At 45.5% G+C, this 27,912-nt stretch overlaps 1 protein-coding gene across 1 annotated transcript; it reads left to right on the forward strand.

The window, feature by feature from the left end:
* The first annotated feature begins 1,006 nt into the window (after positions 1-1,006).
* On the forward strand, positions 1,007-27,306 carry LOC149438003 (uncharacterized). The gene is made up of 4 exons (XM_089660348.1): positions 1,007-6,267; positions 13,164-13,175; positions 20,839-20,974; positions 27,039-27,306. The coding sequence occupies exons 1-4, from the start codon at positions 1,007-1,009 to the stop codon at positions 27,270-27,272; spliced, it is 5,643 nt and encodes a 1,880-aa protein (XP_089516474.1). The 3' UTR covers positions 27,273-27,306.
* The last annotated feature ends 606 nt before the right edge of the window (positions 27,307-27,912 follow it).

Raw genomic sequence — 27,912 nt, forward strand, 5'->3', positions numbered from 1 at the left:
CGAATGGAGCTGGTTCGATCGACCAACGGATTGCTGATTCTCTGACTTGCTCCAGTCACAGGGTAAATCCTGGTAAAGTTTTACTTCTGTCTTTTATTCCCTTTTATTTTATAGTGAATAGTCATTTGTGTGTCTTCTTGTATTTCTGTAACTTTTTATACTTTGTACATATTTTATGCACTGCCCACTTCGGGAAATTAAATCTTAAAATTAATTAGTGACTTCTGTGTATTTAAGCTCGGGCTCATATCTCCGGAGAGATTAGATTGGAGAGATTAGATTGGAGAGATTAGATTGTATTGTATTTTAGTGCCTTTAAATGCTTAGTCAAGCTCATTGCCAATCTGTATGCAATTGCACTGTGTGTGGGCAGATTGTACGCAGATTGCAAAGGTAACAGATCTGCCAGATGGAGATCTGTGTGTGTGGGGTGTCCCATCAGACCGTTCTGCGGATAAACTGTTGGGTGGTGGCAGGCTACCCTTTGTGGTGTGTCTGGTGTGGGGGTGTGTGGACAGTGGAAGAGTGATTAACACTGGGGTTCTAGTTGTAGGAAAGCTGGGACTCTAGAAGGGTGTGTAATTACTAAACTGGTCCTCAACTCTAATCAGTGCACCAGATTGTATATAAGATTTGTATCTGCCAGTGTGTGGTCGACCAGCTGGATTGGAGTGGAGTCTCCATCTGGTGGTGGCCAAAAGGTAGTGCGGTCTGTGGAAGAATATCACGGCTGATCTTATATACGGTTTTATATATTCAAAGTTAGGTCCCCTTTGTTCCCTCTTACCCCAAGTCACGGCCACACATGCGTGCCTCGGTTAGCTAGTCACTGTTGGTGTGGCATGTGGGGATCCATGACACCCCTACATTCCACACTGAGGCCCAGATCCCAATTCAGGAACTAATGATGACACTTGGCTCCACTAACCCACCTGGCAGGGGTGTGCATGAATACCCAGGACAATTGCCCTGCATCTCTTGCAGGACGTCCAGGGCCCCACATAAAATGCAAAACAAAAGTTTATCTGAGAGGATCATTGCACTTCAACATAAATTGGTAGACGTATACGCTCTAAAAAAGGATTTACCTCTTCAGGCCTTCCATAATTTGGATCATGTGTTTTGCTATGAGAATCTGTCTCTAACAGAACATGTTAAGCTACTGAAAGCCCTGATAGAGGTCACCATGACCAATGCTACAATGGAAGACACTCCTATCTCATCTAACGAAACACGTATGGAAGACAAGATGGTATTTCTGCTCCGGGTAATGGAAAAGCTTTATCAAGACAGTAAGACCGCAGCTGGGAACATTGTACTGAACATGATCCAAGAGTTTTCAGATGAATGTAAGGAACAATTGACTCAGATCCTGTTCAATGGAATTTGGAATCCTGTCCAGGCCCTAACATTTTACATAGAGGCTTGCAAGACTGGAACTTCCCAGGAGAACATAAAAACAATTCTCCATCAAGTAAAGACCTTCCAGCTAGGACTCGATACTCCAGTTAATGTTCTGCAAAAAAAGAACCCCTTGCCATTTCTAAACACAGAAATTATGAAGGAAACTGATAAAGATGTGAAGACACTCATACAAGAAATGAGAGCGCTGAACCATCCAGAAAATGTTCTACATTTTCTTGAAAATGTCTTAGAGCAACTGATGCCTGATCTTCCCCATTATGCACAGAAGGATCTTGATGCTAAGGTAAAAAAAGAAGGGATCCAAATGATAAGGGATTTTGATTTGACCAACCCAAGTGTGGAAGTTATGGTGCAAATCTTGATTACTTTATCAGTAGCAGTTAAAGACATCACAAGTGTTATTTCTGAAGACCAAATTGTGGAGGGATATTTTCCCCGAGCCACTCAATTTGCTTCTGTCCTACATCTGCTCCTTTCAAATTCTCATGATGGTGAAGGTTGTCTGTTGGAAATTGGTACTGGAGAGGGAAAATCCTGTATTGTGGCGTTGTTTGCCTTGATACAGGCAATAAGAGGAAAAACAGTAGATATTATCACCAGTTCTCCAGTCTTGGCCCGTCGAGATGCAGAAGAATGGAGCAAACTATATGAAAAATTTGATATAACCTGCAGTGTTATTCCTCCAGTCCATTTAGATGTATCTGCTGATTCCAAAGACCCAACTTCTGCCATTTCTAAGGCCTATAATTCACACATTGTATATGGAACGGTTGAAGACTTTGCTGCTGACATTCTGAGACAGGAATTTGAAAGACAAAAGACCCGAAATGGACGCAAGTTTGATATTGCCATCGTAGATGAGGTGGATTATATGACCTTGGACAATGGTGTGCAAATTACTTTCCTTTCCCATGATGCTACGGGGATGAGACACTTGGACCAGCTACTAACGGCAATTTGGGCAAAACTTCATAAGTGTCAAAGAATCATGGCGGAATCGGGTGAGGTGTACTGGACTCCAGGAATACAATATTTTCACAAGCTTGCAACAGATGCTGTTCTTGGACAGGAAACAACCGAGCATTTCAGTTCTATTCATATTCTAGAATATGGGGTGCAGCTCGGTCTCCTCAGTGAAGAAGAACTAAAGGAGGTTAAGGTGCAAACATCTTCTGAAAAAAGTGACCTACAACAGACAGAGCTAGAAAAGCTGATAGTAAAATTTGGACCACAGCAAGAGAAAGTTCTACTGAAAGTCTTTGGCAAAGTTTTGAACGATTCCATCCAGTTTGAGTTTTATGAACTAAAAGATGACAAAGCTTCTTTTATTGAAACCAGCTGTGATTCCGGGGAGCCAATCAGTGTCCTCCTCCTTCCACAAGGACAAGCATGTCTGCTGATGACAATAAAACAGCTGGTGAATATCACAGTTGAAGAACTATCTCTGAAAATGAAATACTCTGATGACTCCAGACCAGAAGATATCACCAAAAATGAAAGTGTCATTCTAATCCCGAAACACATGAAAGAGTACACCAAGAATCGACTTCCTGTCTTTGTGGAGAATGCCCTTCAGGCCATCATGATGGAAAAGGGTAGAGAATATACTATAGACAGCAGAGACAAATCAAATTCACCTGAGAATCACAGCATCATTCCGATTGACTTTAAATCCACAGGTGTGTTGGAGAAAAACAAGCGCTGGGGAGATGGTCTTCAGCAATTTCTGGAACTAAAACACCAACTAGCCTTATCTCAGATATCTTGTGTCACCAACTTTATGTCCAACTTCCATTTCTTTCAAAGATACCTTTCTGGTTCTGGAATATATGGAGTATCAGGTACTCTAGGGGATGAAGCTGATTTTCACTTCCTTAGGAAACATTATAAAACTTATTGCTACCCTATACCTACTCATCATCACACTAAAAGGTTGGAGCTGCCAGTTCTTCAAGTGGTTGGAGGTCAGGAGGCCTGGATTAAGGAAATTTGTATGTTGGTGAAGAAACAAACAAGTCCAAAATGTGGGACCGAAGGACAATGTGTCTTGGTGGTGTGTGAGGATGTGAAAACTGCAGAAAAACTTCAACGTCAGTTGATCAAACTTAGGGCAATATCCAATCCAGGAAAAATCACTATGTACACCAGAAGTGACCTACATAATGTAGAAACAAGAACATTTCAGTCAGGTGAAGTAATTTTGGCGACAAACCTTGGTGGTCGAGGAACAGATGTCAAAGTTACAGAAGAAGTGAACAAAAGTGGAGGATTAAGTGTCATTGTCACTCATTTTCCCAGCAACAGGCGAGTAGAAAAGCAAATATTTGGACGTACATCCCGAAAGGGAAATCCAGGAATGGTGCAGATGGTGTTAAATCAGAATGATCTGGCTGCTTCCTATCAGGGACAAACTGTGGAGGAAATGAGGAAAATGAGGGAAAATTATGAAAAAAAACGTATTGCAGACATGGAAAATGATGAGCTTGTGGAAGTCAATATGCGCCATGAGCTCTTTGCTCTATTTTGTCGACACTTGGAGACTTTTGACCGTTATTATTCAGAAGAGGAGAAACAGGAATTTAGGAGTCAAAAAAGCATGGCAGTAATGATAAAAATGGATTACCATCCTGCCCTAAACTCCTTAAAGGAGACCTGGGCTTTATGGCTCACCGCTCATGAAGACGACATCAGTGACCACAAGGGCTTAGAGCCATTAAAAGATGATCTTAGCTTAATTCTGGAGGCCAAGTCTAATAACCTTCTACAAGGAAGAAGTGAAAATTTTTATGACTATGTTAAGGCCGCTGTGGATCGGACATGCTTACACATCAATGACAAGAAAAAGGACTATGGTGCCTTATCTTGTTGGGAAAAAATGGAAAAAGCTGACAGTATGTACCGGGCAATCTCCCTTTACAATCGTGCCTTCATCACTATTAACATGGCCAAGAAAGACTATAAACAAAAGGCTATTACTTTACTGAGAGAAGCCAAAGCAGCTCTCGAAATTTATGACTCTGAAATCTGCAACAGTATTATCTTTGGAGACTTGGCGAAATGTTCAAGATTTGAACAACACAACCATGAAACAAATTTTGATTTGCAGAAACAAACAAAGATGCAATTGCTGAATTCCTGGAAAAATTACATTGAAAATACAGTAAAAAATTTAGAGGATTTGGAAAGCAGGAAAAAAGATGCAAAAACTGAGCTGACCAGTGTGTTCACACTCTCTGAAACTGACAACAGCAGCAAAGTAGAGAAAGATGAGATGTACCTTCTCTATGATTATGGACTGTCATTTGTCTACGAGGTGAAACAAAAGCCAGAGTTCTGCTTTAATGCCCTCATTTGTTTTTTTCTTGGAGCAGCACAAGTTCTAGCTGGGATATTGGTTTGTGGATTAACATGCGGAGCAGCAACTCAGTTTGGATTAGGTCTTATCTCTGAAGGTGTTAGTGACATGTTGTCAGGCATAATAGGTATGATCACCGGTACTTTTAGTTGGGCACAATGGGCGATATCAAAAGCTATAAGTATCGGACTGTCTATTGCAACAGCGGGGTTCACAATAATTCAGAAAAGTGCTAAAGCAATGTACAACATCACCAAAGATCTTCTGAACGGGACACGGACATTCAGCTTGCTGGCTAGTGACGTCATTAAATCTGGAAAGATAGCTTTTTCATCAACCATTTCTGGTCTGAAATCAATATCCTCTTCAGCAATGAAGGAAGCAGTCACTAAATCCTTCAAAGGACTTGCCACCAACTCAGCTGCAAAGACAGAAATGCTCAAGGGTGCAAAACATGTTGGCAAGGCACTGATCAAACAAAGTGTATTAAAAGCATTGCCCTTTGTTATTGGCACAGCTGCAAAAGAAGTACTTAAAAAAATTTTTGAGAAATGCTTTTCAGAAAAAATACACACCACTGTGAAGAACAATAACAAGTTGGAGGAGTGCCTCATCGACTTCATTGTAAATAAAACGGTTCCAGAGGCTGCCAAGGGGCAATCTATAGATTTTGAGATTCCCTCACGAAGGCAAGACTCAGTTGAACATTCATTGAGAACGTTGGTTCAGTTAGCTGTGGAAGACATCTTCAGTCATAATCAGACTATCAGTAAAGTTCTACCATACCTAAATGACATATCTAACTTTATTAGCCAAAAAGCAGAAACACAGAATTCCTCATCAAGTGTGGAAAATGTTAAGCTTTGTGTATGCATTGCAAAATCAAGACGTGAAATTTCAGATCTTGTAAAATCTCTTCCTATTGAGCCAATAATCAATGAAAAGTTAATACCTAATATTGTCTCTGATATATCTGAAGACTCCCCCAGTGTGAATGATGCACGTAGAGAGTTCATGGATGTTCTCAAATTGAAAGAAGAAATGCTGAATATAGCAGCAGAAGATGTATCCAGAAGGGTTATTGGCCTACTGGTCGACAAAGTTTTTTCCCTCCTGAAAACTACATGTGAAATTCCTAATGTAAGAAAAAATGTGACAAAAATGACAGACAAAGCAAAAGAGCTGCATAACAAGACACCAAAGACATACTTTTGTAATAACCAAAAAATGAATGTGGAGCAAAATCACAGAGATGGAGAGCAAGACACCCAAATCAAGCCAGAGGAAGCCGAGTCACACATAACCAATATTCTGATAGACAAAGACCGAAATCCTGACCTGGAACTCAATGTCCTAACTAAGAGTGACCTAATTGATGGCCGAGGAGTCACAATTATATCTTTAAAGAAGGACGGCACAACAGTGTCCAAAGAATATTACCCTGGAAAGAACTCATCATCTGAGACCATTGAGCTTCACATGAAGAGGTGAGGAACATGTTTTAGTTACTTTATTAAACTGAACCTGTGCCAAGAGTATAATAATGAAGATGACCTAAGGAATGCCGAGCAGGCACTAGGCAATGCCCACACACATTAGCACCCAGGTTAATTAGGCAAGTCTAGCTGAAACCATTAGCCAATTTCAAAATGTGACAGTTCCCCCTTTCCCCAGAAGCTATAAATAGACCCAGGAAAGGTGCAAAGTTTTATTACAATTGCCTTTTGGTGCAGGGCAAGATTGGGAGTCCTTGACCTGGGGGGGGCAGACTTAACCAACTGGACTTTCTACTGTAGGAGGTCTTTCTGTTGGCTAAATAAAGTGCGCCATGTGACGTGTGCATTGGTGCTGCATTGCTGGGTGTTCCTATGCTTTATTAGGACAAAACTTTTCACAGTTTCCAGCAGCAGCTTACTCTTTGGTTCTCAGAATTAGTCCCAGAAGACTTCCCTTTGCCAGATATTGTGAACTCAGGACTGACCAGGAAGCAGGTAGCCATGTAATGCCTAGAAGGTGTCACTGAGCTTGGGTCCTGTTATGAACAATGGCTAAATGATGATGAATTATCTCCACTCAGGGCCATCGGCCCAACATATTTTATAAGCACTGTACCAGGAGCAAACACCTGCCTACTTCCCAGTGGAGGTCTAGCTGTGGATGTCTGGTCCACCAAGGGAAGAATCTGGCCGACAACATCCCAACTCATGTGTAACAATGCACCTTAACGGCTTACACTGCACTTTTACAAACCACCATACGGAGAATTCTCAGATGCCTAAAATTCCATATACTTCCATCCAGTTCTGATGGTATTGTGCAGTGTTGTGCTTCTCATGGCACATGTAAGCTCCCTTGCTTAAAAGGACCATTGCATGTTCGTATGAGGTCACCCCAGTCAGTGGATCATTAGAGATGGCAAGGTGTCAGGAATGTACATGTCAAGATGTGTTCTAACCTTACTTTTATGAATGTCCCTGAAGATGGGCTCCTAGATCAGAGGTAGCTGAGGATGGAATCATTAGAGCAGTGGAAGGTGCCAGTAGAGCAGTGGATGGTGTCAGTAAGGCAGTTTTAATTTTTAACATTTCATTTTTTATATTTTGTTTTACAATTGTATTTTATCTTTTTTTACTATATATGTAATTTTTTTACAACTGAAATGTAGGAACTCAGGGGGTGGGGGTGGGGGGGGGGGGGTGGTCTCTGGTATGTCGCTTTTGAGACAGAGCTGGAATTGAGAACAGCTGCACTGGACAGTGAATGAATGGTAAATGCTCAGCATTGAGCGGCTTCCTGTTCATTCACAAACTGAAGCATAGTACACACAGTTTATGCTTCAGTTATGAATGAACACAGTGAGTGATTGGTCCCAGGGTGGAGGGCATCATCAGCATAGGAAAACTGCACTGCACGGGGTGATTTGGGTGTGCCCAGGTACATCCAGCACACCCCGTGCGCATGCCTATGATTTTATCATTGTTCTTTAAATGCAGGAAGACTTAGAAGAGTAAGAGAAGAAGAGTAACTGAATTTGATCTGGTATCAGCCTCCTGCAGTCCCCATACAGCAGAGCTCAGACTTGGGGAGGAAAAAAACAGCACAAGGAGCCAATCAGTTATGCTGCATTGCTCATGAGCTAACAAGGAACAGAGGAGGGAGCAGAGTGACAGAGAGATGAGCTCATCAGCCTGCTGCTTCTGTTTTATTGTCCCTGGTAGTCCCTGAAGTTTCATAAATTTTGCAAAGCTATCTCAAAGTGAGAGGGTGTCATAGTTAGAGATTTCAGCACCTCCTCGCTGTAAAACAACACACAGTATTTACATTAGATCACAATTCTGATAAGCAACAGTCAGCGGCTGTATCACGTACCTGGTGATGGAGGCCAATGGAGAGGTCTTCCCTTGCAGCTAAGTTCCGGACTCCCCTGAGAGTGGGACAGCGGGAGTCAGGCCCAAAGTTGCACAGGTCGCCTGTAGGAGTGCTGGTTGGTGGTCCACTCAGAAGCACAGCTGGTGCACGGAGATAGGTCTGCAGACAGGAGGCGCCTGTGCATGGTATGCAAGCCCTTCCAGGATTTAGATGTTTATTGGGTAGTCGGTTCAAGCCAAGGTCAGGTACCAGGTGGAAATCAGAGCAGATATAGTCAGATGGGATAGCCAAGGTCATTCACAGAGGAGTGAGAGAGAGAGTATCCGTAAGTCAAGCCGAGGTCAAATCAGAGGTAAAGCAGAGTAGACAGGTCCAGGAGCAAGCCGAGTCAGTAACAGGAAATCACAGGTCAAAGTCATAGGAAACAGAAACAGGGCACGGGGAGCTAGAGATCATCCAGCAACTTGAGGAAGTGATGAGCCTCCTTATAAAGGCCATCTGGAACAAAACTGAGGCTGATGTGTCTCTCTGTGGCCATGCAGAGTACTGGCAGAAATGCCAGATCTTCCAGAACTTCTGCAATGGACAGGACCCTGACAGTGTCCCCCCCATTAAGGGCAGCCTCCTGAAGCCCACCTGGGCCATCTTTTCAGAGTACTTAGAATGAAATTATTGGGGAAGCCTGGGGGCATGTACATTGCCATTTGGTTCCCAGGAACTTTCTTCAGGTGGGTACCCCTTCCATCTGACCAGGTACTGTATTTGTCTTCCCTGCCTTCTGAAGTCCAGAATTGCTTCAACCTCGTATTCCGTCTCCTCCCCAACTGTTATCGGCAGAGGAGGTGGTTCTACTCTTTGTTGGAATATAGAGTTATGAAAAAACTCTATTAGTATTCCTGTATTTGTAGGCGGTTGTGGGAAGAAATCCTTTTCAAAGCCAGTTAGGAAATAGCAGTGTGACTTTATTTAATCACACACTAAAATGATACAAAGTCAATATAAAATCAAATTCAAATACAAAATATATGTAGCTTAAAATAAAAATAAAGAATATAAGTTGTTTGTTCCTTGAATATAAGAAGAAAAATGTAGTTCCTTTGTTCTCTTAGCATGCCATGTGCTCGTTCCTTTGTTCTCTTAGCATGCCATGTGCTCGTTCCTTTGTTCTCTTAGCATGCCATGTGCTCGTTCCTTTGTTCTCTTAGCAGGCCTTGGCCTAGACCATTTGCTTCTTCTTTGTGTAAGTGTGTGAGAATGTGTCTGTGTGAGTCTCCTTTGTAAGAAGTGACTTCTTTTCTAAGCCAACATGCGCTTAAACTGCCCAAGAAACCAAGCCCTCCCACAATTCTTTGTTTCAAACTCGCGGGCTCATTAACCACTCCCCTTGTCTCCTCCCAGTGTAACATGTATTTCTGTTCAGCCTCAGCTAGGCTAATTAACATGACTGACAGACATTCAAGAATGGAACAACTGCAGTTCTTATGTTACATATACAATTTAAACTCAATTTCAAAACCTTTCATTCACGTCCAATTAGGAGGGTATATATATCCTGCCAGGCATATATCAGAACTTACTAGAGACCGAATTAAAATTTAGATATTAAAAATTAATATTACACTCTCCATGGAAAAGGATAAAGAACAGCTGGCTTGAGTAGGGAGACGTGGAAAACTGGGTGGATCTTGTATGATTCCAGAAGGCACAGCTCAAACGCCACTGGATTGATTTCCTTCTTGATCCAGAAAGGGCCAATGTACCTTGGACCCAGCTTACGAGACGGGCACGGGAGTTTTAGATTGGCAGTTGATAGCCAAACTTTGTCTCCAATCTTCAGAGGAAGGTTTCCTTTCGGTTTCCTGTTGTAGTGTTTCTTATAATCAGCCTGGGATTTCAGTATAGACTCTCGGAGGACTTTACAGTTGTTCTATAGCATGGAGAGTCTGTCCTGTACTGTGGGTACTGAAGCTTCAGGAATGGTGTCAGGTATGGAGGCAGGGAGGAATCCATAATTGGCCCAAAATGGCGACTGGTTTGTAGCAGAATGGACTGAGTTGTTGTAGGCAAATTCTGCCAATGGTAGTAGAGATGCCCAATCATCCTGAGAATAAGCAGAGAAGCACCGTAAATATTGCTCCAAAGTCTGTTTCATTCGCTCCATTTGCTAGTTACTCTGGGGATGGTAGGCGGACAATAAGCAGAGTTCCACCTTCAGGGATTTGCAGAGGGCTCTCCAGAACCTGGACGTAAACTGCTCCCCTTGGTCTGAGATGATATTACTGGGCAGACCATGTAACCTGACAATCTCTTTGATGAAGGTTAGTGCAGTCTATGGTGCAGATGGAGTACCCACCATTGGCAAAAAGTGGGCCATCTTGGATAGCCGATCCACTACTACCAGAATAGTAGTAAACCCCTCCGAGGGCAGCAAATCCACAATGAAGTCCTTTGCAACCATCTCCCAGGGATGATCAGGAATGGGAAGGGGCCTCAGCAACCCCCAGGCCTTGGCTTGGTCTCCCTTGTTCCGCAGACACACTGTGCACAACTTCACATAAGCTCTACAGTCATGATTCAAGTTGGTCCACCAGAAGGATCGCTGGATTAGTTCCATTGTCTTACGGGCTCCAAAGTGTCTAGCTAGTTGATGGTCATGGAAAGCCCTGAAAACTTGAGACCTCACTTCTAGGGTACAAAGATTTTATCCTTGTGCCACAGAAGACCATCCTGACTTCTAAGTGAATTTTGTTCATTTTCAGGACATAGTGCTGAGGCTTGCTTGATCAAAGATTTTAGGCTGGGTTGGATCAGCAAAAGATTTTGGGCCGACAAAATGCTGTTGGGGGAGAAGGCTCCTCTGGGTCCAGGAACATTCAGGAAAGGGGATCTGCCTTCCTGTTCTTGGATCCTGGGTGGTAGGTTATGTGGAAGTTAAACCTGGAGAAATATAAAGCCCATCTAGCCTGTCGAGGTCTTAGGCACTTGGCGGACCTTAGATACTCCAGATTTTTATGATCTGTGAAAATCATAACTGGGTGGCTGGCTCCTTCCAAGAGATATCTCCTTTCTTCGAATGCTATCTTAATCGCTAAAGGTTCCCTATCTCCCACATCATATTTCCTCTTGGCTTGGCTCAGTTTTCTAGAACAAAAGGCTATAGGGTGAAGCAGAGCCTTTGGGCCCTGGCGCTGGGAGATTACAGCTCCTGTAGCAACTTCAGATGCGTCTACCTCCAGGATGAAGGGGAGTGTTGGATCTGGATGCTGTAACACAGGAGCGTAGGTGAATTGATCTTTTAATTGCTCAAGCGCTTTTTGAGCTTCCTGTTTCCAGCAAAATCGTGTATGCTGGTGGGTGAGTTAGGTAATAGGGGCAATGATTGTGGAAAAGCCCTTAATAAATTTCCGATAAAAGTTGGCGAAACCCACAAATCTTTGGACCCCATTCCTGTCTGAAGGTGCAGGCCAATCCAGGATAGCAGATACTTTTTGAGGGTCCATGGAGATCCCCTCAGTGAAAATTATGAGCCCCAGGAACTGGATGGACTGTTTCTGAAACTCACACTTCTCCTCCTTGGTGTACAAGCCATGCATCGTTAGAATGTTTAGCACTTTCCCTAATGTGATCACGATGGAGTTCCAGTGAGGTTGCGAAAATTAGGATATCGTCCAGGCAGACAATCACAAGAAGGTCAAGGTATTCTCTAAAGATGTCATTCACAAAATGTTGAAACGTAACAGGGGCATTACATAGCCCAAACGGCATCTCTAGGTATTCAAAAGGCAGTCTTCCACTCATTGCCCTCTCTTATACAGACTAAATTGTAGGCCTCCCATAAGTCCAATTTAGTGAATACCCGGGCTGTTTGAAATCTCTGAAATAACTCGGGCACCAGAGGAAAAGGATACCGGTTTTTAATGGTAATTTTATTAAGTTCCCTGTAGTCAATGCAAGGTCTAAGAGACCAATCCTTTTTTTTCTACAAAGAAAAGAACAGCCCCGGCAGGAGAGGAAGAGGGGCGGATGAATCCTTTAGTGGTATTCTCATCTAGATAGTGCCGGAGGGCTTCCAATTCAAGTTTGGATAATGGGAACATTCACCCAAATGGTATTTCTGCCTCTGGGAGTAACTCAATTGGGCAATCATAAGACCGATGAGAAGGCAATGAGTTGGCCTTCTTTCTATCAAACACATCGTGGAAGTCATGGTAGGTAGAGGTAACTGATTGACAGGCCTCTGGTGGAGGTTGGACTGAGAGACATACAGAAGAGTTGGTGAGAGCAGGGGCACCACAGTGTTGTAGACAATATTCTGAAGAAAAGATAATTTCCTTCTTGAGCCAATTGATCTGTGGGTTGTGGGCTTGCAACCAGGGTATTCCTAGGATGGCTGAAAACATGGGGGATCTGATCACGTCAAAACGAATAAACTCCTGATGGCCGGAGTCGGTGGTTGCAAGAATAAGCATGGTTTCCTGGGTTACAGGTCCGGAACTCTGAGTAGTGCCATCCTGTAAGGGACCACCTGACAGCACCTCTAGCAACCCACTGGTCGGGCTTCCCCAGAGCGCGGAGTCTAAGTTCTGGGGCACTTGTTCACTAGGGCCCCTGATGGTGGGGATGGACTTGGAGCGCTCCGAGACCAGGTCGGAGCTACTGGATATACCCACCAGTGGTAGAGGAGTCCACCAGAGGCTCCCACAGGGTGAGAGTCTGATGTGAGGGGACCAGGGGGTCCCAGAGGGATGGATGGAGGAGCGAGAACTAAGTCAAACAAGCCGAGTCGGTAGCCGGGGGGGTCGGTGCGGTACAAAACAATAGGCAAAGAATGGTTGGGTCACACGCCAGGTCAATAACAGGAGATCAGATCGAAAGGGGAACATCCAGGAGCGAAGTTAGGCAAGCCAAGGGGTCAGGATAGGAGAAGGCAGCAAGGTCAGACAATCCGGATCAATAGTACTCACAACACAGGTATCAGATAACAGGAATCGCAGAAAGACCATTCGGCAACAAGTAACAGCACCGGGTGATTTAAATACCACGCCCAGCGCCGTCATTGGTGCCAGGCGCGCACTCGCGCCCGCTAGTGCGCCTGCACGAACCTCGTCGCCGCGGCGGATTGAGCCCTAGCGCCCGAATCCCCGCATGAGAAGGTCTATTGTGCATGCGCCAGGACCAGCGCCGCGGCAATCCCTGAAACATCCGCAAGACATCAAGTCTCTGTTTCTTAGGCAGAAGAGGGATGTGTAAGTCCTTGGCCAATTGGATGTATAAGAAACAGCTACAAGCTCCCGAGTCAACAAATGCCCGCAACTTGATGTCCCTTCCAGCCACCTGCAAAGACATGGGGAAAATGACATGGGTGGTTAAAGTCCTGGATAGCTGAAGGTACGAAGGATGAGGCTGGCTGCACTTGCTTGGTCATACTGGGCAGTTACGCAGGAAAAGAGAAGAGATGAGCATGGGAGGAGGAGACAAGGGAGCTAGAGAGCAGGAGGTCTTGAGAGGAGTGGAGAGTACGCTTTGGGTGATATTTAGAGACAAGATCATTGATGTAATTTGGGGCAGAGTTATAAATGGCTTTATACGTTGTTTTGAATTTTATTCGTTGGGCAATGGGAAGCCAGTGGAGGGATTGGCAGAGAGGGGTGGAGGAAACTGAGTGGAGGCCAGTGGAGGGATTGGAAGCGAGGGGTGGCTCATACGGAATGGTTAGTAAGGTGGATGAGTCTGGCAACAGCATTCATGATAGACTGAAGAGGGGATAGCCTGTGATGAGGTAGGCCAATGAGGAGGGAGTTACAATAGTCAAGGCGAGATATAACAAGGGAGTGAATAAGTTGCTTAGCGGTATCCGAGGTTAGGAACAGTCGTATCTTGGGGATGTTGCGGAGGTGAAGTCTGCAAGATTTGGGCAGTGATTGAATTTGGGGGTGAAAGGACAGATGGGAGTCTAGGATTACACCTAGTAGCCTGGCATGAAGGGGGGGACTGATGATTGTGTTATTGATCTTGATGGAGAAGTCAGGGGAGGGGGCACAGGCTGGGGGGAATACTAAAAGCTCCGTTTTGGAAAGATTGAGTTTGAGGAAGTGGAGTGACATCCATGCTGATATGTCGCTTAGTATCTGGGAGGTGCTTAATGTGCACATCCACAAGACCAACATCCCTAACCATACTATTCAAAAAACCGCTATAATATCCCAGCTTGTCTTTGAAGTTCTTCCTGTCCTTGGGCCTAGTCACTATATTAAAGTCACCTCCAAAGACCACTTGCCGGGATGTAAAAAGAAATGGCTTGATCCTTGGAAAAAGGCATTTCCTGCCCCACTTTGTGTGCGCCCCATAAACATTAATTAGGTGCAGGTCCTGCCCTCCCACAAGGATGTCTAAGACCATACATCTCCCAATCACCACCTCAATAACCCGCCGGACAGTTACCATGCCGGTTTTAAACAACACCGCCACACCGCTGTAAGGCTCAGCCGCAAGAGACCAGTAAGATGGACCATACCTCCACTCTCTCTTGGCCATATGAATATCTGCCAAGAAGGTGAGCCTAGTCTCTTGCAAAAATAAAATTTCTGCATCTAACTGGCTGAACAAAAAGTAGGCGATAGAATGAGCTCTCACCGACTTAATGCTGGGGACATTTATTGTTGCCACTTTTAGCGGAGGGGGAAATCGCCATTTGGGTTATTGGGTGGATTACTTCTTAGCTTCCCCCTGCTGCACATCACTAGAAGCCTCTCTCGTTCTTGAGGCTTCCTCAAACTCCATTTCAAATTCTGAACTACATTCAGAAGAATGCCTGATGAGGAAAGATCTAAAATGGAAAAACGGTTGGAGACAGGCATTGGCTCTTCCCGTCCTTGTTCCGTCCCCACCGCCCGCCTCTTCTGCCTCACAACCTTCCTTCTCCCCTCTAGGTACTGCCAGTCAGACTCAGAGATGCTCTCATCTCTTGCTTTTTTTTTTTAGAATTATTCACAGAATACTTCTTTTCAGAAGAGATGGCATCACGATTTTTGCCACTCTCCACCACTCATGGTGTGGGGGGGGGGGGGACCTTCCTTCAAGTCAGACATGGGAGTGGAAGACTCACAGGGGATAACTGACTCAGGGGGTACAGATTTGGAAGGTTCTGACACAAGAGGAGCATGTACAATAGGTTGGGGGGGACACAGACAGGAACAGAAGGAATACTTACAGACACAGGAGGGGTGGCAATGGAACTGGGGAGGGATCCTGAACAGAACCAGGGGAGTCAGTCACTGGAGAGGAGGATATTACACTAGCGGCCTCACCCTCCATCCTGTCCAGCCTCAACAGTTCATCCATTACCTCTTTCTCCACTTTCTGAGCAAAGGTAGACTTATCAGGGCCAAGGCCCCACACTGATACAACACTGGTCTGCACATTAATATTCACAGATAGATCTGAGCTGGTAGGATTGTCCTTCCCACCTGCAGGATTGTCCATCACACCTGTCCTGGTAGGATTGTCCATCACACCTGTCCTGGTAGGATTGTCCATCACACCTGTCCTGGTAGGATTGTCCATCACACCTGTCCTGGTAGGATTGTCCATCTCACCTGTCCTGGTAGGATTGTCCATCACACCTCTCCTGGTAGGATTGTCCATCACACCTCTCCTGGTAGGATTGTCCATCACACCTCTCCTGGTAGGATTGTCCATCACACCTCCACTGGCAGGATTGTCCTTCACACCTCCACTGGCAGGACTGTAAGTCACACAGAGATGAACCCTTTCAACAGGTGCAGCAACAGTCTCCACTGCAATACTACGGGTCATCTGATGCTGCACTATAGAGCCTTGTTCAGCTGCTGGGACTGGGCAAGCAGCTTTGGATTTGGCCAAAGGGTTAACAGGTTCTGCTGGCACTTGTAGTCCCTCTGCAGAAATGTCTTTTTTTTTTTTTTAAATGCACACTTTGCTGACTTCTTATGCAATCAGTCAAAGCCTTGCCGGGCATGGGGTCACCAGGCTGGGTGTCACGAGGCAAACGGTCAGCATTAGTCAAAGCCTTGCTGGGCATGGGGTCACCAGGCTGGGTGTCACGAGGCAAACGGTCAGCATTAGTCAAAGCGTTGCTGGCATGGGGTCACCAGGCTGGGTGCCACTAGGCAAATGGTCAGCATTAGTTGCTGCATTACATGGTACAAACACAGTCTTATCCACAGTTTGGGACTTGATAGACTTTACCTTATCAGGCCCATTGTCAGGGATGTCCTCACCATCAAACACCAGCTGATTCCCCCGCATTGGAGACTCCATTGTCTGAATCACACTCAGCATGGCTTGTGAGTCCTGAGAAGGTATAGGGCTGCTTACTTCACCCTGAGGGGGGCCGGGGGTCAGAACTGTGTGGTCTCCTCTTCCACCTCCATCTTTGCCATCCTTGCAAACCTTCTCTCATTAGAAAACGTCTCCTTGAAAGGCCCATCTCTCCCTTCCATCATGGCCACAATGGTTTCCTGGTGTTCCACCCGGACTTTAGCCAGCTGGACTTCAGTATCCATGGATGCACAGTTCTGGCTATACACGCTCTCACGCTGCTTTCTCAATCGCTTCAGCTCTGCTCTGAGTTTGTAGAGCTTGTCTATTCAGGACCTTAATCCCGGGCACCACTCTCTCCCCAATGGACTCCGTGCCTTCATCTTTACCCGGGGCAGATAGATCAGCAGCCCCGAGGCAGGAATGTCAGCCATCAGCCCAGGGGATGGCTGAGAGCTCCCAGCAGGAGAAGCCCCGCTGGCCTCCATGGCTTCCCCAGGAAGGGGCCAGAAGGCCTGGGAAAGATTTCACTGCACTCCCATCGCACACACAGGAGCTAGAACACCTGAAAGTAGGAGAAACTCCTCTCTCCTGACACACCTGTGCTCAATGATGGGGCACTATTCCTCTCACTGACACCAATGATGGGGAACTATTCCTCCCACTGACACCAACGATGGAGCACTATTCCTCCCACTGACACCAACGATGGAGCACTGTTCCTCCCACTGACACCAACGATGGAGCACTGTTCCTCCCACTGACACCAACGATGGGGCACTGTTCCTCCCACTGACACCAACGATGGGGCACTGTTCCTCCCACTGACACCAACGATGGGGCACTGTTCCTCCCACTGACACCAACGATGGGGCACTGTTCCTCCCACTGACACCAACGATGGGGCACTGTTCCTCCCACTGACACCAACGATGGGGCACTGTTCCTCCCACTGACACCAACGATGGGGCACTGTTCCTCCCACTGACACCAACGATGGGGCACTGTTCCACCCACTGACACCAACGATGGGGCACTATTCCTCCCACTGACCCCAACGATGGGGCACTATTCCTCCCACTGACACCAACGATGGGTCACTATTCCTCCCACTGACACCAACGATGGGTCACTATTCCTCCCACTGACACCAACGATGGGGCACTATTCCTCCAACTGACACCAACGATGGGGCACTATTCCTCCCACTGACACCAACGATGGGGCACTATTCCTCCCACTGACACCAACGATGGGGCACTATTCCTCCCACTGACACCAACGATGGGGCACTATTCCTCCCATTGACACCAATGATGGGGCACTATTCCTCCCACTGACACCAACGATGGGGCACTATTCCTCCCACTGACACCAATGATGGGGCACTATTCCTCCCACTGACACCAATGATGGGTCCCTATTCCTCCCACTGATCCCAATGATAGGACATTACTCTTCCTCCTTCTGACCACCAACTCTGAGGCCATGTGTATTGTCACTGATGCTGGGCCTGGGACATTTTCTACCCCAGCTGGTCACAATCCGGCACCCATAAAGTTTGAAGGACAATAAATTGGCCCTTTGAAAAGTTTGGAGACCCCTGATTTAGATAATACAAGTCTGGAAGGCTACTGATTTATATCTTGGAGGGGTAGGGAGGGGAGGAGCTAACCCATGGAGTCACTACCAGGAGGGGGAAGCTGAGCTGCTGAGTCATTTCTGGGAATCAGAGTATGATGAGCTACACCGTTTCTGCTGGGGAGGGGCTAAGCTACTGAGAGAAATATTTAAACCATCTAAGTCAGTGGTTCTTAACCTGGGTTCGATCGAACCTCAGGGGTTCGGTGAGTCAGTCTCGCGGGTTCGGCGGAGGTGAAGACCCACACCCGACTCATATGATTCGTGATGACATGCCCCGCTTGTCCATCATTGGCTGCAGGTGGTCACGCAACATCGCTTGGCCTATCTGTGCTGCAGGGAATTTGGTGCGCCCAGTAGTCGAATGGTACGTGATTTCTTTCTTAATATTTTAATCCCTTCATACTAACTATGTCGAGCAAAAAAAGAAAGTGGTCGGACGATTATGTACAATATGGATTCACATGTATAAGGGAACGTGATGGGAGTCAGCGTCCTAACTGCATGATTTGCAATGCCAAGTTGAGCAATTCTAGTCTAGCACCGGCAAAACTAAGAGAACACTTCCTTAAGCAGCATGGAGATGGAAAATACAAGAACACAACGCTCGCTGAATTCAAGGTGAGGAGAGCCAGATTCGATGAAAAGGCTAGTCTGCCTGTTCTCGGCTTTGTACCCATCAACAAACCGATCCTCATAGCATCGTACGAAGTTGCTTACCTGATCGCAAAGCAGGGCCAGCCACACACCATTGGTGAAACAGTCATAAAACCAGCTGTATTGAAGATGGCGAATATCATGCTGGGAAAAGCGGCTGAAGTTAAGTTATCCCAAATTCCTCTTTCAAATGACACCATCAGCGACAGAATAGAGGCCATGAGCAAGGACATCTTGGCTCAAGTAGTTGCAGATCTGATTTCAAGCCCGGCAAAATTTAGCCTTCAACTCGACGAGACCACAGACGTTTCCAATCTAAGCCAGCTTGCAGTATTCGTGCGCTATGTGAAAGACGACGTGATAAAGGAAGAATTTTTATTTTGTAAGCCTCTTACAACAACAACTAAGGCAGCCGATGTGAAGAAACTTGTGGATGACTTCTTCAAGGACAACAATCTTTCGTGGGATATGGTTTCTGCAGTTTGTTCGGATGGAGCTCCAGCCATGCTGGGAAGAAAGTCTGGTTTTGGTGCGCTAGTGAAAGCCGATGCACCACACATCATTGTTACGCATTGTATTCTGCACAGGCATGCGTTGGCAACAAAAACCTTGCCTCCAAAACTGGCAGAAGTATTAAAAATTGTAGTGGAATGCGTGAACTATGTGCGAAATAGTGCTCTGAGGCACCGCATCTTCAGGGAGCTGGGTAAAGAAATGGGATCTGAATTTGAGGTGCTTTTGTACCATTCTAACGTTCGGTGGTTATCCCGGGGACAGGTGCTGAATCGTGTTTTTGCCGTGCGTGTGGAATTAGCCCTGTTTTTGCAAGAGCACCAACATTGTCATGCAGATTGCTTCAAAAATTCTGAGTTTATTCTCATTTTAGCGTACATGACTGATATCTTCGCAGCTCTCAATCATCTCAATCAACAGATGCAGGACGGTGGAGTCAACATCATTGAAGCGGAAGAAAACCTGAAGGCTTTTCAAAAAAAGCTACCGTTATGGAAACGACGAATAGAGAACGATAACTTCGCAAACTTTCCCCTGCTAGACGACTGTGTAAGTAAGATCGAAGATGTATCTGGAATCGGAGGCATTTCTGTACCCGCGGAACTGAAGCAAGCAATTGACACGCACTTAGATGAGCTTGCAAAGTCTCTCGACGGATACTTCCCTACAAGAGAGTCATATCCAGCATGGGTGAGACAGCCGTTCACGTTTAGTGTTGAGACAACAGATGTCAATGATGAATACCTCGATGAAATCATTGAACTTCAGCAGAGCCAGGTTCAACAGCAACTCTTCAGATCAACAACGCTCTCAACGTTTTGAGTGCGTGTCAATCTTGCTTGAGTCAGCTTCCGCAGGGTTACAGACAATGCCTCACCGATTCCCAGATAATGTTTTTTCCTTCAAATGATGTTGAACTCCACCGTCCTGCATCTGTTGATTGAGATGATTGAGGCTGCGAAGATATCAGTCATGTAGTAAGAGATGAAAATATGACATGACAATGTGGCTCTTGCAAACAAAAGGGTAATTCCACCATTCGCACTGGCCACTGAAACACGATTCAGCACCTGTCCCGGGATAACCACCGAAGTTAGAATGGGTTTTGTTCTTTGTTCTTAACGGTTTTGTTCATTTTGTGCACCTATGTATAAATATATACCTATGTTTTGAATTTTAAAAATCATATTTTATTTTTCCAATTAAGAAGGGTTCGGTGAATGCGCATATGAAACTGGTGGGGTTTCAGTACCTCCAAAAAGGTTAAGAACCACTGATCTAAGTGCTTCTACTACAATCATTGATAGTGAACTGCACCATGGTGCCTGCAGCTACAGAGGTCAGTTAGAGCTTGTTGTAAAGCCCATTTGCTGCCTGTTAAGAATATGCAAATAATTGAATGCCCGGAGCCTGACTGCAGGTTCTCCTCAAGATGTTGGGTATAGAATGATGAGGACAATATGGACACGTCTTTGTTCATTGTGTTGCATAAATGTATATATACGTATTTATTATTGTTCTTGTCATGTGCCATGTCTTTTCACTCACACGCCTTCCTCTATTCTTCAGATCAAACTCAGGGAGCAAACGTTCCGTGCTGCCAGTTCAGCGGGTCATGGAGCCAACCATCCGTGGAGCGGACTGTATGATGCCATATCACAAGCCTCCGGAGGGAAGATCAGAGGTGATGACATCCAAGCATCCATCCATAACCAGGTATGTGCCGTGGATCAAGGAGTGGTGCCATGGATCAGGGAGTGGTGCCGTGGATCAGGGAGTGGTGCCGTGGATCAGGGAGTGGTGCCGTGGATCAAGGAGTGGTGCCGTGGATCAAGGAGTGGTGCCGTGGATCAAGGAGTGGTGCCGCGGATCAAGGAGTGGTGCCGTGGATCAAGGAGTGGTGCCGCGGATCAAGGAGTGGTGCCGTGTTCCACAGAATTGATCTGCATGTCAGAATAGAAGTAAACTATGGTAATATTATCCACTCTCTGCCGCCTTCAGTACTTTTACTGCGAGAAGGCAGCAGCTGCCGCTGGTACGTCATGGGTCACCCCCTGGGGCGTGTAGCGGTGTGATCCTGTGACCACTGTGTCTGGTGGACAATCATAGCGATCACATGTAAGGAGAACAGTCATGAATGGCTGCATATCATGATGCCCTGGGCCAATCACAGCACCCTGTACCACACAATTAGCTGTAGCCAATCACAGATCACAATAGTAACCAAGTTGTCATAAATGAAAGCCATTCAGGACAGCTAAAACTAAACTATTGCTTATAACAATGATCATCACTGTTATAAGCAATACTAGTGTATTATTTTTCACACGCTGTCACCAGTCAGTGTCCCTGATCACCGCCACACCAGCCATATGATGGCGCTGTACTGCTCTGGTGACAGGGTGTAAAAACAAAATTGTGATTAAAAAAAAAAATTATTTAATTTCTTAATTTTCTAAAAAATTGTGACAAAAAATTCCAACTTCAAAAAACTTGCCATGCCTCTTACTGAATGCCTCAGACTGTCCACTTTCCAAAAAGGAGCCATTTCGGGGGGATTTGTACCATCCTGACATTTGGGGGGATTTGTACTGTCCTGACATTTGGGGGGATTTGTACTGTCCTGACATTTGGGGGGATTTGTACCGTCCTGACATTTGGGGGGATTTGTACTGTCCTGACATTTGGAGGGATTTGTAGCGTCCTGACATTTGGGGGGATATTTGATCCGTCCTGACATTTGGGGGGGATTTGTACCGTCCTGACATTTGGGGGGATTTGTACCGTCCTGACATTTGGGGGGATTTGTACCGTCCTGACATTTGGGGGGATTTGTACCGTCCTGACATTTGGAGGGATTTGTAGCGTCCTGACATTTGGGGGGGATTTGTACCATCCTGACATTTGGGGGGATTTGTACCGTCCTGACATTTGGGGGGATTTTGTACCGTCCTGACATTTAGGGGGGATTTGTACCGTCCTAACATTTGGGGGGATTTGTACCGTCCTGACATTTGGGGGATTTGTACCGTCCTGACATTTGGGGGAGATTTGTACCGTCCTGACAATTTAGGGCCTCAAGAAATGAGATCGGCCGTCAGTACATCCGGATTGATTTTCAGAGATCCTGTATATCTCATAGTTTTGGACTCTATAACTTTCACACACACTAGATAATATACAGTGATTGCCCTGTATTTGGCTCCATCCATCTTCCCATCAACTCTGACCAGCTTCCCTGTCCCTTATGAAGAAAAGCTGCCACCACCATGTTTCACGGTGGGGATGGTGTGTTCAGAGTGATGTGCAGTGTTAGTTTTTCCACCACACAGCGTTTTGCTTTTAGGCCAAAAAGTCCCATGTTGGTCTCCTCTGCCCAGAGCCCCTTCTTCCTCCATGTTTGCTGTGTCCCCCACATGGCTTCTCACAAACGGCAAACAGGACTTCTCATTGGCTTTCTTCCAACAATGGCTTTCTTCTTGTCACTCTTCCATAAAGGCCAGATTTGTGGAGTGACCACTAATAGTTGTCCTGAGGACAGATTCTCCCTCCTGAGCTGTGATCTCTGCAGCTCCTCCAGAGTTCCCATGGGCCTCTTGGCTGCTTCTCTGATGAATGTTCTCCTTGCCCGGCCTGTCAGTTCAGGTGGACGGCCATGTCTTGGTAGGTTGGCAGTTGTGCCGTACTCTTTCCATTTTCGGATAATAGATTGAACACAGTGCTCCGTGAGATGGTCAAAGCTTGGTGTATCTTTTATAACCTAACCCTGCTTTAAACTTCTCCACAACTTTATCCCTGACCTATCTGGTTTGTTCCTTGGCCTTCATGATGCTGTTTGTCCACTGATGTTCTCTAACAAACCTCTGAGGGCTTCACAGAACAGCTGGATTTATACTGAGATCACATAGCACACAGGGGGAATCTATTTACTAATGAGGTGACTTCCGAAGGCAGTTGATCCCACTAGATTTTAGTTAGGGGAATCAGAGTAAAGGGAGTGGAATACAAATGCAGACACACTTCTCACAGATTTATTGGTCACAAATGTTGGAAACCATTTCTCATTTTCCTTCCACTTCACAATAATGTGCCACTTTGTGTTGGTCTTTTGCATCCAATCCTAATAAATACATTGTAACATGACAACATGGGGGACATTTCAAGGGGTGTGAAGACTTTTCCAAGGCACTGTAACTTAGTTTTTTCTGTGAAATCTCACACTATGACCAGTGACACCTACTGGCAACAGTGAGAAATCACAAGCCGACTTAAGCATAGGGAAAAACCAGGTGAAAAACTAGACAATGGGTCCGAGCGAAGTACAGCCCAGCCGAGACCCCAAATCCACATCCACACACCTATACTGCAATCAGATGCGAGAAGCCCAGCTCCAGAGTTATATTTATCACATACATAGAGAGCCTATAGACTTCAATGTATAAAACATCACATAACAAAAGATTGCTTAATTTTATATTTTCAGGCATGCTGTGTGAATGGGAACAAACTATATATATATATATACACACACAGTATATATCCAGGGCTTTCCTCTCAGAGAATAGGTGCAGGAACTCCCTGTGACGAAACGCGGCGCCCCACCTCTGCCCTTCTCACCAACTCCTGACCAAGGACCAGCCGATCTCACACCACACTGTCACTTGCGTAATAATGCTGCTCTCAGCTGCACCCTGCAAAGATATTCCAGCTTGCGGGACCACAATCTATGTGCCAGAAGCCTGAGAGTGATTGTTACTGGGTCAGGTTAATTACGCAATTAACCCTTCACACTGCCACCACCTCCTTTTTTTACAGAGAAGAAGGAAACTCACAAATCCCAGCAGTAACACGATGATATTAGTATAAGTGTCTGCAACACACACTGCCACCACAGACAGGGATATTCAGAGGATTATATATACAGGAACACTCTTCCAGGGACAGGGATATTCAGAGGAATATATATACAGGAGCACTCTTCCAGGGACAGGGATATCAGAGGATTATATATACAGCAGCACTCTTCCAGGGACAGGGATATCAGAGGATTATATATACAGCAGCACTCTTCCAGGGACAGGGATATTCAGAGGAATATATATACAGGAGCACTCTTCCAGGGACAGGGATATCAGAGGATTATATATACAGGAGCACTCTTCCAGGGACGGGGATATCAGAGGTTTATATACAGGAACACTCTTCCAGGGACGGGGATATCAGAGGATTATATACAGGAACACTTCCAGGGACGGGGATATCAGAGGATTATATACAAGAACACTCTTCCAGGGACAGGGATATCACAGGATTATATATACAGGAACACTCTTCCAGGGACAGGGATATCAGAGGATTATATACAGGAACACTCTTCCAGGGACAGGGGTATCAGCGGATTATATATACAGGAACACTCTTCCAGGGACAGGGATATCAGAGGGTTATATATACAGGAACACTCTTCCAGGGACAGGGATATCAGAGGATTATATATACAGGAACACTCTTCCAGGGACGGGGATATCAGAGGGTTATATATACAGGAACACTCTTCCAGGGACGGGGATATCAGAGGGTTATATATACAGGAACACTCTTCCAGGGACGGGGATATCAGAGGGTTATATATACAGGAACACTCTTCCAGGGACGGGGATATCAGAGGATTATATATACAGGAACACTCTTCCAGGGACGGGGATATCAGAGGATTATATATACAGGAACACTCTTCCAGGGACGGGGATATCAGAGGATTATATATACAGGAACACTCTTCCAGGGACGGGGATATCAGAGGATTATATATACAGGAACACTCTTCCAGGGACGGGGATATCAGAGGATTATATACAGGAACACTCTTCCAGGGACGGGGATATCAGAGGATTATATATACAGGAACACTCTTCCAGGGACGGGGATATCAGAGGATTATATATACAGGAACACTCTTCCAGGGACGGGGATATCAGAGGATTATATATACAGGAACACTCTTCCAGGGACGGGGATATCAGAGGATTATATATACAGGAACACTCTTCCAGGGACGGGGATATCAGAGGATTATATATACAGGAACACTCTTCCAGGGACGGGGATATCAGAGGATTATATACAGGAACACTCTTCCAGGGACGGGGATATCAGAGGGTTATATATACAGGAACACTCTTCCAGGGACGGGGATATCAGAGGGTTATATATACAGGAACACTCTTCCAGGGACGGGGATATCAGAGGATTATATATACAGGAACACTCTTCCAGGGACGGGGATATCAGAGGATTATATATACAGGAACACTCTTCCAGGGACGGGGATATCAGAGGATTATATATACAGGAACACTCTTCCAGGGACGGGGATATCAGAGGATTATATATACAGGAACACTCTTCCAGGGACGGGGATATCAGAGGATTATATACAGGAACACTCTTCCAGGGACGGGGATATCAGAGGATTATATATACAGGAACACTCTTCCAGGGACGGGGATATCAGAGGATTATATATACAGGAACACTCTTCCAGGGACGGGGATATCAGAGGATTATATATACAGGAACACTCTTCCAGGGACGGGGATATCAGAGGATTATATATACAGGAACACTCTTCCAGGGACGGGGATATCAGAGGATTATATACAGGAACACTCTTCCAGGGACGGGGATATCAGAGGATTATATATACAGGAACACTCTTCCAGGGACAGGTATATCAGAGGATTATATATACAGGAGCACTCTTCCAGGGACGGGGATATCTGCTAACATAGTCATGTAAGGCCTTGTTTGGCTCGGCATGAAATGATCTCTCCACATATATACCTGATATTAATGTGACCAGTTCCTGATGAATTTTATGAATTGTTACATGTGGAATAGACGTCTTATGGCACGCTCTGCATTGCTAGAGCCCTGATGGCCTAACAGGTCATGTGTGACGGCTGAGTTATTGTTTTACGATCGGGCGGAGGGAAGTGTCTTTTCAGTTTAGACATCCTGCCAACCCTAACTAGCAGTTTACAGCTCCGGAGCTGCCTCTATTTATTTTATTTGTTTTTTATTTAAGATAAGAGGCTTCTTTGAAGTCCGTTACAACTTACAGCTACAAATTCTATTTCAAGAGGAGGGAAGAAAGATGAGTGTAAATAAAAAACAAATAGAACCCTCCTTCAACAGTAGATCCCATTCATCAACAATTAACCCCCCAGCAACCATAGACCACCATGTAAAAATAGATCCCCCAGCACCCAGAATCAATAGACCCTCCAACAATCAGCAAAAATATGGTGGGGCCAGGACTGCGTTACTGCTGAGAAGAGCCCTTAATATTAGCTTTTTTTGGGGGGGGTTAATCGCTATGTGAATGTGTGAGCGTTCGTTCAGCCATCCAAAATACTTCCCATCATTTATCTGCTATGGTTATTTCCTACCATCAGCAGCTCCATCTAGTGGCCGTACTTAGAGTTATGGTCCCAATTATGATTTTCAGGATAATACAAAATAATGGCCACTAGATGGAGCTGATGTTCGCACTGCACATTCCCCCCCCCCCCCCATATGTTTTTTTGTTTTTTTCAAATTTGGATGCTGAGATGAAAATATCCTTTAGGGTCCGGCAGTTTCATAAAATGCGGATGAAGGATTCCCCTGGGAGGAAATGAGTTGTGTGCGCGGGGTCAGCGAACTGCCGGATCCGATCTGTTCTGTGTATTGGTTGCAGCATGGAGTACATTATCATCTCTGGAATTCTTCTTCCCAGATCCGGGACAATTCGGAGGAGTACTTACCGCAGATCTGCAGGGAGATCCAGCGACAGGAATGGAGGGAGATGATGAAACATTACACAATTCCCACACGTATAGAGAAAGGAGAAGAAAAGATGAACTTCAGGCGATCCGCTAAATACACGACTGAGCCACAAACACGGGAGCCGATTGAGCTGACAGAGGATTGGCATTCCTGTCCATCCAGTCCTGAGAACGACACAGCATAGACACGTGCAGAGCGCACAAATCTCCCTCCTTTCCTGACTGAACCCATTTTGTTTCCTGAAATTTGTTACATTTGTTTTGGGAATTTTGTTTCATTTCGTTTTCAAATTAATTTAAAATTATATTATTTTTTATTCTATTCTTGTTTTTTCTAGTTTATTCCATTCCTTTCTATTCTATAGTTATATTCTATGTCATTCTTTTGTTTTTTTCTATTCTATTCAAATGCAAATACTATGGCCCCCTTAGGACTGAAGATTGAGTTTGACTTAAATTGTTTTATTAGTGATTTTTAGGTTATTTGGCACGTTTCTCTCTCTTCCTTCACTCTCTCTCTCTTCCCTCTCCCCCCTCTCTCTCTCTACCCTCCCTCTCCCCCTCTCTCACTCTCTCTCACTCTCTCTCTCTCTCTCCTCCCTCCCCCCCTCTCTCACTCTCTCTCTCCTCCCTCTCCCCCTCTCTCACTCTCTCTCTCTCTCTCTCCCCTCCCTCTCCCCCTCTCTCACTCCCTCACCCCCCCCTATCTCTCCCCCCTCTCTCTCTTCCCCCCCCTCTCTCTCCCCTCCCCCCCCTCTCCCTCCTCTCTCTCCCCCCCCCCCCTCTCCCTCTCTCTTTCCTCTCTCTCCCTCTCTTTCCTCTCTC

This window comes from Staurois parvus, unplaced genomic scaffold, assembly GCF_062004578.1.
Source record: "Staurois parvus isolate SC_StPar_1 unplaced genomic scaffold, SC_StPar_1.0 ptg001227l, whole genome shotgun sequence".
Lineage (NCBI taxonomy): Eukaryota > Metazoa > Chordata > Amphibia > Anura > Ranidae > Staurois > Staurois parvus.